The sequence below is a fragment of the Corella eumyota genome, chromosome 2, assembly GCF_963082875.1.
Source record: "Corella eumyota chromosome 2, kaCorEumy4.1, whole genome shotgun sequence".
NCBI lineage: Eukaryota > Metazoa > Chordata > Ascidiacea > Phlebobranchia > Corellidae > Corella > Corella eumyota.
This window is the reverse complement of record NC_137491.1, coordinates 11,531,430-11,543,967: the sequence shown is the minus strand read 5'-3', so window position 1 is coordinate 11,543,967 and position 12,538 is coordinate 11,531,430. Positions and strand designations below refer to the sequence as shown.

Here is a 12,538-nt window from a genome sequence, read left to right as displayed (position 1 = left end):
TTTTTATTTCCTGAATACATTAATCACCATTTAAAAACCGTCAAAAACCTATACAAAATCCTTTAAGATTTCATAATATCCCCAAATTAAAATTTTAGAAAAAATTGAAAAATTTTAACTATAACAACAGAAAAAAGTCCTATGTAACAAGGCTCAACTTAGCTCAAAACACTAACAATTTTAGAAACGTGTGCAGCCTTACTAATTTTGGTGGCAAAATAAAAACTGAAGTAATGTTATAAGGGTACAATATGATTTAGGTTACTATTAACTTGACATTAACATATGATAAATATGATATTGATAGCAAGTAACATATCAATTTATAATGTTTGTTAAAAGTACTAATATTTCTTTAAACATTCAAAGTATCTATTAGAATCGAAAATTTTTCAAACAAAAATTAAGGAATTAATTTTAATTTCTCTTATATTCAGGCTTACTTTTCTTTCTTATGCATTACTTATAGCTACTTTTAAAGGTCATATTTCATACTTGCTATAAGTAAGTCAGCTTTTGTATGGAAAAATTTTGTTCTATGTGGGCCTAAATCAAATTCTTTGTAACATTCTGTTATAGATACTTACTTATAGTTTCAGTTCTATAATATATTAATAATAGGTACTTATCTACTGGATGAAAACAAAAGGAAGTTACGTTATGACGCCGGATATCATTGGCTACACACTTCTGCAGTTTCGAACGCCTGTAAACAAACCACGCCACATTATGACAAACGGTTTGGCTTGTGTATATTTGTTTTGATTTAATTCGCATAGTTTCGTATTTTAAGTTGAAAAAAAGGTTGCTATTTCACGGTTTGAGTCACAAACAAAAAATCCTAAGTTATAGTTTATAGGCTAAGTGTCATATTCAATTACTGTAAAATTTTGGATCGCACGAAAATTTAAGAAAAAATTTTGATAATTAATATTTGTCGCAATTAACACGTATCAAAATTTTTGGTTTGAATTAGCAGATTTTTAACACTATTTATTTTACTTGTCGTAGCAAACGTTTATATTAAACCTAATTTTTAAATTCTATCTTCTTATCTATTTTAACCAAATATTTTAAATAAAACAAAATAAACGCATTGAACAAAATAAACGCATTGAATTTAACAAATACAAAATTAAACTACTTATTTAAATAGTTTTATACTGACTTTAGCATTTCTTTTTTTATTTTAAGATTGATTTTATCACACTTATATAACTGGTGTAATAAACAGTAGTTTATATTAAGTTTATTACCTCTACCATCATGATTTCAACAACAAAACAACAGCACATGCAGTCGTGCTAAAATGCTACAACACAAAAATATATAAGTATTTAAATAAAAAAGAGTGTGAGTTTAAACTAATCCAACAATTTAAAGAGGCTAGCTTAATTTAACGTAAAGTAATTTCAAAAAAATTATGGCACCATATTTGCCAATTGAACTTAGTACCGTGCAAGCCTGGTTTGTAATTTAGGCTAGCTTGCAAAAAAATAACAAATGTTTAGGTAAAGAGTGTTATTATAATACTAATGCGATAATATCACTTATTTTTACCAAGTTATACCTTTGAAAAAACTATAAAAAAAATATTTTTTGGTGTGTCGATTTAAAGTTGCCTGGAAACCAGTTTTGCTTCCTCCTCTTCCTGCCTGATATTTCGTAACTCGGTAATACTTCGTACGAACTTAGTACCTTCATCTGCTCGTGGCGTGGAAATTTGCTATAAAAAATACATTTAATATTACAATACATGTTTCATGCTGCTTTAATAAAAATCCTTTTTTCCATAAATCAAAATACAAAAAAACGGAAGCTTGTGTGTATTGGGTAGAACACTTGGTTACACTACATGAGGTCCTGGGTTCGATCATCACTTCCTTAGCGCCCTTCAGAACGATGCCATAAACGGTATAATCTTTTACTGAGGCAACACTCAATCAGCAGCTTGTATTTAGCAGGCAGTTATAATCAATAATTCCCCCTAACTACCAAAAGCAACTCACGACTTAGCCAGGGTAACCAATGTTATGTTTAGGTCGTGAAGTCAACCTTCTCACATTCAGAATAAATAAATGTATAATATATATACATATAAACAAAAAAAAATTTTTAATTTAAAAAGCTGTTTTACCTCTCCAACATCAGCTAGATGAACCCTTCCATAATTATCACCAACTGCTATTTGGTTTCCAAGTGAATTCCATTTAAGTTTACTGATGGCTGGGTCAGCATCAATCATTGTGGAAACAATCGGTGACTTAAAAATTCAACAGATTTTTAAACTTTTATAATATACAAATAACAATTTAAAGCACGAAAATATACCATATTACTCACCATATTAAAATAATTTTTCCACCATATATGACATTTAAACATTTTTTTAATAATAATATTTCCTGTAACTTAGTTGTTCATAAAAATATGTATTGTTTTATAACAAAAGAAATTAAACCACATTCTTGTAGTATTATTTAAAATTATTACAAACTAAATAAAGTCTGGCAATAATTTTAACACATAAAACTTTAGTTTATAAGTAACAAATCACATCCAACTAAAAATCCTTAAAAATGCAAATAGTACCAAAACTTTGTAAATAAAAAACAAAAATTAAATAATATCACCTCCATATCAGCATTAAAATTCCAAAGATCAAGTCTTCCAGCACAATCCCCACTTGCAAACATTGCTGGGTGAGTAGGACACCATGACACATCGTACACACATTCTATTCTGTCACCGAAAGAGTGCAAGAAAGTGTGTCCACCACTCTAAAAAAATTAAAGGAAAATATAAGGTAACATTGTAACCAAAATTAGTTATTGCTTTACTGTATTTTGCAAATAGTTTATGAAAGAACTTAAAATTTATTAAAACTGACAAAAAATTTTAGATTTTTTTGATCTTTATTTAAATATTTATTTACAATTTTCTAGTAAATTAGTGACAAATTAATGGTAAGCCTACCAAAAAAACAGCCCATTATAAAATAGGATTGTTTTTTTTTGTTAAAAGATTTAAACAATAAACCTAACATGAATAGAATTTAAGTAATAAATAATATTCATCTACCTTAAGTGACCATAGTTTAATGGTCCAGTCCATAGAAGAAGTAAGTAAGAGATGGGAGAAATCAAATTGACCAGGGGAGCGATGAAAATCAATTCCAGTCACAGGTCCAGTGTGTCCTTCATAATATTCACTTATACCAGCTTTACTGTTGGATATAAAGCAACATAATTTATATAGAAAACAACAATGAATAAATATAAAAATTGTCTAATTTGTACCCTTTAATTAAAAATGTTTTTGTAAGACACTTTAAGTCTAGTACATCAGTCATAACACAAAGAAAAGTATATATTTTAGGTCTAATTGTAAATATTTAAAAAAAATTTCAAAATATTTGTAAAAAGATTTTTGAAAAAAAGTTCTACCTTCCATGCCTACATGCAGAATAAACTGAACCATCCTCAGCTCCAATACTAAAATTATTAACACTGTTATGTTGGAAGGCCATACACATTACGGATACACTCTTTGATTGTTTGTGTTGTAGCTCCATGGACTCCTGTTTAAAATATCATAAATATTAAACATAAATAAAATTATCCAATAAAATTGGTCTATTATATAAAACTAGATGAATATATTGAATTTTTAAGTTTTATCATGTTATAAATACTAGACAGGTATCAGAAAAAATAATAAATGCAATGTTACCAATGGTTGTGCAAGCATATCCAAACTCCAGGAGCACATTTTTCCATCATTTGAGATTGAAATTAAGTTGTGAGCATTTTGTGTTCCAACCACATCTAAGCAGTACACAGGGTGCTAAAAAAATATAGTTTAAATTGATTACTAACATGCCAAAAAAATATAAACATTCAAATAAAGATAGATTTAAAAAAAAAATTGTATATACATATTTAGGCAAGAAATTCAAACCCTTTAAGTGAGATAACATGGTTACCTAATAAAAAATAATACATTCTAAGTTTTGGAATTTCTATTTAACAATTTATTAATACAGTAAAATATGTTAAATATAACTTAAGGCTGTTAAATTCTGTAAAAATAAAACATGATCTTACTGTATGAGCAGCAGTAGAAAGTCGACTTCTCTGAGCAGTTCTTTTATTAATTCTGTTGTCCCACACTACAATCTGACCGCTGTAGGTCCCACCTACCACAAGGTTGGGGTGAAAGTTGGCAAAACAAGCTGTTGTTACAGATGACTGACATTGAAATATGTATCTGAAATGTTCAACATTAATTACATGCTAAAAAATCTAAATTTTAGTAAAAATTTGCATTTTTTTGTAACATACAATATATTATTATCAATTACAAAAAAAAGTTAATAAAGTTTCCAAGACAATGTTCAAGTTATAATAATTTACATTTTTGTTAAATAAAATAAGGAAAAACTAACTCTGGGGTTGTGGTCTTATACTTGGTGTTCCAAACTAAAGTAACACCTTCTGGTTCAAAAGGGGATTCATCATTACTTCCATAAGCCGCTACACATAACTCAGGATGCTGGAATATAAATATATTGTTAAACAAAATAAATTGGAACACAAATTTTTGCATATACAAACTCAAGTAAATTAAAATAAATTGGTACAAAAATGTGTATTTGTTGTGGACAAAACCAAATGTATTTGCTTAAAAAACACATTAAATTAAAAACAAGTTTTTGTAATTAAAAAATTTAAAAAAAATTGTTTTAAACAAACACAGCAATTAAATTGTAATAATACTTTATTATTTTAAATGACTAGTTATATCTTACATGTGTACTCCAGTCAAGAGATGTAACCATTCTGTGTCTGGACCATCTTTCATCAGAAAATATTCGATTTATTGATAATTTCATTCCCCTGTCCTCACTTAAAATAAAAAAGTTTAAACATCTTTATTACAGTTTGTTTTCAACATACAATTATGACAAACTTACACTAAAAACCCTTTGATGCATTGTATAATATGTATAAAGTATATGTTTTTGTTTCGTGGGTATTTTTACAAAAGTCGTTTATTTAATAAAAATATTAAAATGCGACAATTTTTTTTTTTTTAAAACCAAGGTAAAACTTTGATATTTTAGAAGATAAAATAAAATTTATTCACCTTTCTTCTTCGGTTTTAGAGTTGTACTCAGTAAATAAATCAACTTGATGAGCTAAAGCTCGTTCCATAAACCTTGAAGATCTTGAGAAAAACTCGATATAATCTTCTGAGGCTTCAATAACACTTTTTTCACTCTCAGATAACTCAGGCAAGTCTTAAATTTAAGTAATTTAAAATTATAATTTAAAATATTTAGTTTTGAGTTAAAAGGTAAACTGAAAAATTTTAAGCGGAAAAAAATCTTCCACAGACCTCCCTTTTCCTCCTCTGATTCCTTCTCCTCTTCTTCAACTTCCACCTGTTCCTTTTGAATCTTCTGAAAGTTCTCAATTTCCTCTTCTAACAACAAAAAAGTCAAACCAAAACATAAAACAAATAATTACCAAAAAAACGGATTGCCGAATATACTTTTTTAAACATTTATCAACCATAAAAAAGTGGACCTTTAGGTTGAAGCACTAAAGACTTAGATTTAGTAAAAACTTGCATTTTAAAGTGATTTAATATATTTAAACCAAACTGTTCAATAAAAAACAGAAAACTTGGTTGTTACATAAATTTAATTACCTTCTGAATCATTTTTTCTTTGTTCTTCGACTGTTTGAACACCCTTGGAGTAAGTGACAATTTCTTTTGGTGGAATAGAAATTGTTGTAATTTTGCTCAGCTTTAACTTGCTGGAAAGGTTTGCTCGGCTAAAGAAAATATTTAATACTTTTTTACATGGAAAGCAAAAAATATTGCATTAACGATAAATTACACAAAAATAAGCTTTAAATTTAAACAGTGGTATGGCAAGACTCACTATATAAAAAAATGACATTTAGGTAAATACAAACATGATTTATTTTTTATATAAACAATTTCAGTTGCATAGACAATCACTGTTTAAGTTAAAATTACAGTTTTTTAAAATACAGATCTATTTAACTAAAATTTTTAAACTTATATTTATATAATTGGCTTATACAGACAACACATTTTTTAACAACAACTTTTTAATACAAAAATGTGATCAAAAACCCAACTGAAACATGTGTATGTGCCTAAATTTATTTTAAATTGGCAAATATTTTCAACCAACACCCACTTAACAAACACACATATAACAACAAACACAGAAAGTGCCAAAATACCCATTTTTCTTCCCATCACCCTGCAGCTCCATTAAGCTGGGTTCCAAATCCCAGTCCATACTGTTACACCTCAATATTAGTGGGTTGGACAATAAAATTAAGTTAAAAACTATAAGATTTTGATAAAAAATGACAACCGTAAACACTTTGAAAACTGAATGTCTAGTGACTAGTGACAATATTTTGAAATTAATATATCTTAGCTAAACTATATATACAAAAATTAAAATTAGTTTCATTTAATTATATCAATAAATGCTGCAACTACTAGAATATATACACAAATTACAATTATAAAATAACACCCTAATGCAATGTAGATTTATTCAAAAAACGTCCTCACCTTGGTCTAACTCCAACCTTGTCGGATGAAGTTGGTTTTTCTGTGGCATGTTTCTCAGGTGATGATTTGGGTTTTGGAACTTTAAATAAAAAAGTCATTAAGAAAAATTCCATAAAAAACTAACATAATTACATTACAAGATTTTTCAAATAAAATTATCTTACAAATAAATCACTAAACTCTAAAAGAAAAATTTACTTAAATAGGGCTTATTCATTATTTTAGGTTTAATCATAGTTTTATTTATTAAAAAAAAATATAATACCTGTTGTTGCATAATCGATTCCCAAGAATCGAAGTGAATCCTCTGCTTCCTTTCTTTTCTGGTCCAATCCGGAAGACACAGTTACTGCAATCTTTTTTTCTTCCTGCAAAACATTAATATTTGTAAAAATTTTAAAAACCATTTGAGTATTAAAACATTACTAATAATTAAACAGTATTAGTATTGCAACATTTTTGTAATTAAAAAAAATATGATCTATAGTTTATAAATTACGTAACAAATTTGTTTGTTTTTACCTCCTTTTTTAAGTTTTTGTTTTGTTTTTCCAATCGAATTTGCTTTAATCTTTCCTTCTTCCTTTCTAACTCTGCTTTTCGGTCCGATCGGTCAGACATTTTACGAATATAGTTTTAGGAGTGATAAGATAGTATAATGACGTAATCAAAATCGCCCAACGTCAACGACATTAAATTACATGTGCAAGTACACAAAAACTTTGCCCGAAATTGAAGTACAGTGTTTCCAAACTTTTTTCTACCATTTTTTTCAATGAGCAGCGCTAACATAAGGTTAATCAAACACGATACATCGTAAAAGGAATTATAATTTAATGCATACAAGTTTATAATGTTATAGTATTAGTTGTATTTGAAACAAATACCAACTTTCTGTACAGAACAGTGAAAAAACGCACCCTTTAAGTTGTATAGTCGTAGATGTTGTTAAGAAATATGCTAAATATAAAAAAATTTCATTAAAATAATCAACGTTTGTTCCAAGATCTATTTTAATACAAAAAAGGGGTTTGTTATTAATTCTAATAATACAAGCTACGGCAATTGTGACTGTTCGTCATGGGTTTGTTATTCATGTGATAGTTTACGTCAGAGATCATGTGACCCCGTGACAATAAAAATGTTAAAATTGTCGTACAAGTTTCCAAATAATTATTAACAACTGCAAAAAACGCTTTAAATACAAAATGTTACATAGTTAATCATAAAAATAGCAATCGTTAGTACATTTTTATATGTCGATTTTTCTAAAAAAGCATTAAATGTTAGTTTTTATCGTAGTACAAGATATCTTATTCGAAACTGGAAGCCCGTTTTACGATTATAAAATAAAACTTGACGAAGTTAAGGTGCAGTTTGTTATTATACTACGAGGTGTACTGGAAGCAGTTCTATATAGTTTTGTTGTACATAAGCTTTTTGAAAGTTTTTCTTTGTTAAACAAGATTAATTAATGTTTTGCCTACAATTTAAAATCAACTTAGATTACAAGGAGTTGACCAACCAACCATTTTTTGTTTAAAATATAACAAGTTGTCTAACTTGGCTATGAAAGGTAACAACTTCGCCACATGAAATATAAAACGTTAGACTGAAGATCAAATTTATTAAGGCTAGTTATAACACTTAAAACTGGTAGTAAAACACATTTTACTTAAAAAATAAGATTTATCCTTACTTTACAGTAAATAAAAATTATTTTAAAGTTGTTTAAACATGTTTGGACCAAGATTTAATGAACAGAAGCTGAAGGTTAACTTGGGCCTATGCGTGACTCGTTTGAAGTTAATGGAAAAAAAGAAAACAGATCAAGCACTAAGAGCAAGACCAGAGATTGCTGACTATGTGAGAAATGCCAAAGTTGACAGAGCTCGTGTTCGTGTGGAACATATCATAAGAGAAGACTATCTAGTTGAAGCTATGGAGTTGGTTGAAATGTATGCTGACCTTCTTTCAACAAGAATAGGACTTCTGAAACAGTCAAAAGTATTGGAAGAAAGCCTTAAAGTTCCAATTTCAACTTTAATATGGGCAATGCCTAGATTACTACAATATTGTCAAGAATTAAAGGTTGTCCATGATCTACTTGGTGCTTACTATGGTAAAAAGTATGTGGAAGCTTGCAGATCCAACAGCATAGGAACTGTGTGTGAAAGAGTAATCGCAAAACTTGATCCATCTCCACCTAAAAAGGTCCTTGTTGAGAGATATTTGATAGAGATCTGCCATGCTAATGATGTGGAATTTACACCGGACACAAGAGTCATGGCAGAAGATCTTGCAGAACAGGCTCAAACCATTGACACTGATTTTATGGAGTTTAATCGGGACATTCCACCAGGTCCTCCAGGAGGCGGAAATTTCGGAGGAGGTGCTAACTTTGGAGGTGGAAGTAATTTCGGAGGAGGGGGAGGTGGTGGTAGACAAATTCCTCAATTCAGTTATGCTGCATCAGCATCGGCTCCTGATGCAATTTACTCAACTGCGGAGGATAATATTGATCCCAATTATCCAACAAAAGGAAACCACAACCACCCTCAAAATTCACTTCCTCCTTACACTGCAAAAGATGTTAACATTCCACCACAATCATCTTATCCAGCAAATGAAAAACAGCCTCCACAGTTACCAACAAAGGCCCCAGCAGGTACTTTTGTTGATATGGGTGTGTCGCCCAATCTCAACCAAGGTCCTGGTCCATCGGGTAACTTACCATCCTATAATGAATCTGTTGAGAGTCAGCCCTCAAATCCAACCCCAGCACCAAGAAATGCTGCTAACACTTGGTTAGATCTTCCTTCTGTACCAACTAATATACCAGGAGGAGGTAATTTACCATCTGTTCCTAAAAATGATAAGAAGGATGATGATGTTGATTTTGACGACCTGTCTCGAAGATTCGAGAATCTTAGAAAAAAGAAATAAATGTATTAAAAGCTGGACAACTTAAGTCACGAAACAAAATGATGATACTAACTTTTTCCCAATGTTTACATGCAGACACTGACCGTTATTAATATGTTAACCTTTGAAATTAATTGTGAAAGCTTGGATTTTAAATGGTTCTTAATTCTAAGGCGTATTTTATTTGTTCGTTACCTAACTATTACTTACAACTATGCCCTTTAAAATTTAATCATTGATGTTGTTTTAAATTTTGTGGAAATGGTCTTATAAAAACATTTAGGCCTTTACTTTTTATTCTTCAAGGAGGTTTTTGGTTCGTAATTTTGTTTAATAGCTTGTTGCTGTATCTGCACTTAATTGTAATATAATATAACAAACACGAATGTATAAAGTTATGTAGAATGAATTCAATAAAAAGATGCATGCAGTACTTTGTTCTGGCTCTTAACGGCTTCTTTTTAAAAGTTATGAAGCAAAATCAATCCAGTATTGTGATTTAATATCAAAAAAACTACAACCAACAATAAAACAGTCCTTATACAGTCACAATCAAATTGTAATCACAAAAAAAAACAATAAAAACCACATTTGTAAACAAAAAATTGTTAAACAAAACTAATGTCTGATCCTTCATTTTTGGTGCATTATTTGAGACACACTTTTTACAAGTTTTAAAGCTTTTTACATTGAGTGATATAGACATAAAAACATTAGTGATTTGTAGAATATATAAAAATTACTTAGGCAAACATATTCAACACCAATTCCATAATGTACAATTTTTTTTGCAATACTGATTTAAAATCCATGCATTTTGACCTGCTCAGTTTTAGCTAATCCAACCTAAACAAGAAATTATGTGTCTTTGCATTAAATTAATTATATTACTAAACCTAAACTTTAGCAAAAAAAACTAAACAAACATCAGAAGAAGTTTTATCTATGGTTTAAAATATAACAAAATAAAAACTATATATACTATTCACACATTTAACCTATTTGATTACTACAAATAACAAGGGTCAGCAGTTTAAAAATAGGTTGGAAAACTGTCTAAAGTGGGGTGCCTATAAAATATACTGGATTGAATGGATCAGTGCATTTAACATTTTTAATAATGGAACAAAAGGATCACATTATTTAAACCGCAACTCTCACCTACTTACAATTATTTAAAATACACTACTATGCGATCTATTTGACTCTGTATATTTTATAGGTACCGTCTAAATTTAAAAAAATTATTTTTATTAACGCTTTATCATGTATCGTATTTAAAATAACATTACCTTGATTAAAAAGTCCTTAATATTGTGCCGTTGATCACCTTGTAGTTGCAGGACAGTCCCGTACTCAGAGTGGTCCACCACAGTTCCATTACATGCGAACTCCTTTGAAATAATAAATATTAGATATGATAAGCTGAGCACATTTAACCTGGTTAGATGATTTAATTTGATCTTAATAATTACCACACAAAACCGCACAGGACCACATAGGCAAACATGTTTACACACACGACAAAAAAAATTAAATAAAAAACCGCATAGACTGTTTTTTTGTATTTAGGGCAACTTAGGGCATTTTCCAGAAAGGAGTTAGGGCTGGGACTGATGAAAAGTGTCTCATTGTCAGTATTTGTTTTTTAATTAAATGACAATATCCCCAAATAAACAGTCAACATGTTCTGTTTAGAAGGTACATGGGCTCGAATTTATTTGGTTATTAGAATTCATGTAAGGTATTAAATCAAAAACTTGCAAAACATATTACAAGCAAACACATAATATTACTTTGTTAGAATGAAATTTTTTTTTAATTTTTTTTAAATAAAAAAATCATTTTCTTAATATTTAAATATTAATTCATTATGGTTAAATTAGCCTCTAAACTACCTTTTTACAACATTTTACAATTTTTTTCTTGTCGTAGTCATCCGATATGCCTTGTACTGTTGTTAAAGTTTTCCTTCCGTTTCTTTGTTGTATTCGAATGTGAATTACATTAGATTGATTTCCACCATCATCACCTTTGCTTGCATCAGCAAAAGGATCTAAAATATTATGTAAATGTTAATCCCCAAATAAGAGTAAAACAATATATATAAAACATAGAATGTTGGTTCAGCAATTTTAAATTTACTGTGTAAAAAAAAGTTGGGCACAATATATTAACTATAAACCGCTATAATGAGCTGAGGTAGCCAGTCACTTTAGGCTGCAGACGCCTCGGCCCGAGGATTATTTTTTTAACAGAAAGGAGTAGACATTTTACCCACGTGAAATTTTTTTTACATGTTATGGACAGTTATCTAAATTATATTTAAAACAAATAAACAATAAAATGTAAAAAAATGTTTTTTTTATATCTTCATCCTTAATGTGGAAAGGCCGACTGCTTGACCTAAACTTAGAGTAACATCAGTTACTCAGAGTCTCGAGTTGCCTTTGGCAGTTTTGGATATTATAGATAATTGCCTGATAGTTAAACTGCTGATTAATTATTGGCTCAGCTGGATTTAATACCGTTTATAGCGCCTTGGTCAGGGAAGCTACAGCATGAGAGCAGTAGGAATTGAACCCACAACCTTATGTGGTGTAGCAAGTGTTCTTACTACTACACCACGCTGTCGGTCCTTGCCTTAATAAAAATATACAGAAAGAATAGCAACTAAATTAGGCATATACATTAGATAAGTTGTAGAGTTAAGTTTATGCAATATAGACACAAATATTAATAAAATAACAGTAAATAGACAAATTAAAATGTGACTTACCGACTTGTTGCAGGTTAAGAACTTTGTCGCTCATGCAGAAGTTTAGTTTTTATAAGTTTTAAATTAATAAGATGCTTTTAAAATGTATTTTGTCTTTAACGTTAAACAATCAAACAACCACACAAAGAAACTAGAAAATTTTAATATTCTAGGCAACTAAAACAATAAAAATACAACAAATTAATAAAATAGTAAAATTTGTAAATT

At 29.2% G+C, this 12,538-nt stretch overlaps 3 protein-coding genes across 3 annotated transcripts; 1 reads left to right on the top strand and 2 right to left on the bottom strand.

The window, feature by feature from the left end:
• Window positions 1-1,233: 1,233 nt before the first annotated feature.
• LOC145743230 (cytoplasmic dynein 1 intermediate chain 2-like) lies at window positions 1,234-7,317 on the bottom strand. The gene is made up of 15 exons (XM_082561146.1): window positions 7,150-7,317; window positions 6,893-6,995; window positions 6,628-6,706; window positions 5,716-5,843; window positions 5,401-5,487; window positions 5,149-5,302; window positions 4,811-4,907; window positions 4,448-4,554; window positions 4,107-4,269; window positions 3,733-3,846; window positions 3,447-3,580; window positions 3,082-3,226; window positions 2,634-2,780; window positions 2,138-2,263; window positions 1,234-1,726 (listed from the first exon to the last, which is right to left on the bottom strand). The coding sequence occupies exons 1-15, from the start codon at window positions 7,246-7,248 to the stop codon at window positions 1,613-1,615; spliced, it is 1,797 nt and encodes a 598-aa protein (XP_082417272.1). The 5' UTR covers window positions 7,249-7,317; the 3' UTR covers window positions 1,234-1,612.
• A 684-nt stretch (window positions 7,318-8,001) lies between these two features.
• LOC145744005 (IST1 homolog) lies at window positions 8,002-9,985 on the top strand. Its single transcript, XM_082562095.1, has one exon. It carries the CDS (start codon window positions 8,365-8,367, stop codon window positions 9,571-9,573), a length of 1,209 nt encoding a protein of 402 aa, XP_082418221.1. The 5' UTR covers window positions 8,002-8,364; the 3' UTR covers window positions 9,574-9,985.
• A 52-nt stretch (window positions 9,986-10,037) lies between these two features.
• On the bottom strand, window positions 10,038-12,522 carry LOC145744006 (eukaryotic translation initiation factor 1-like). Its single transcript, XM_082562096.1, has 4 exons — window positions 12,332-12,522; window positions 11,451-11,608; window positions 10,845-10,946; window positions 10,038-10,398 (listed from the first exon to the last, which is right to left on the bottom strand). The coding sequence occupies exons 1-4, from the start codon at window positions 12,363-12,365 to the stop codon at window positions 10,354-10,356; spliced, it is 339 nt and encodes a 112-aa protein (XP_082418222.1). The 5' UTR covers window positions 12,366-12,522; the 3' UTR covers window positions 10,038-10,353.
• Window positions 12,523-12,538: the final 16 nt, after the last annotated feature.

Bases quoted from the DNA above. Each gene is read 5' to 3' on its own strand.
- LOC145743230 (XM_082561146.1), bottom strand. From the start codon at position 7,248: ATGTCTGACCGATCGGACCGAAAAGCAGAGTTAGAAAGGAAGAAGGAA. The intron at 5,303-5,400 runs GTCTGTGGAAGA...CTTAAATTTAAG, and splicing joins ATCAGAGGAGGAAAAGGGAG to ACTTGCCTGAGTTATCTGAG. The intron at 4,270-4,447 runs GTTAGTTTTTCC...TGAACATTTCAG, and splicing joins TATAAGACCACAACCCCAGA to ATACATATTTCAATGTCAGT.
- LOC145744005 (XM_082562095.1), top strand. From the start codon at position 8,365: ATGTTTGGACCAAGATTTAATGAACAGAAGCTGAAGGTTAACTTGGGC.
- LOC145744006 (XM_082562096.1), bottom strand. From the start codon at position 12,365: ATGAGCGACAAAGTTCTTAACCTGCAACAAGTCG. The intron at 10,947-11,450 runs GTAGTTTAGAGG...ATTATTTCAAAG, and splicing joins TTGTAAAATGTTGTAAAAAG to GAGTTCGCATGTAATGGAAC. The intron at 10,399-10,844 runs GTAATGTTATTT...TTTCTTGTTTAG, and splicing joins TTAAGGACTTTTTAATCAAG to GTTGGATTAGCTAAAACTGA.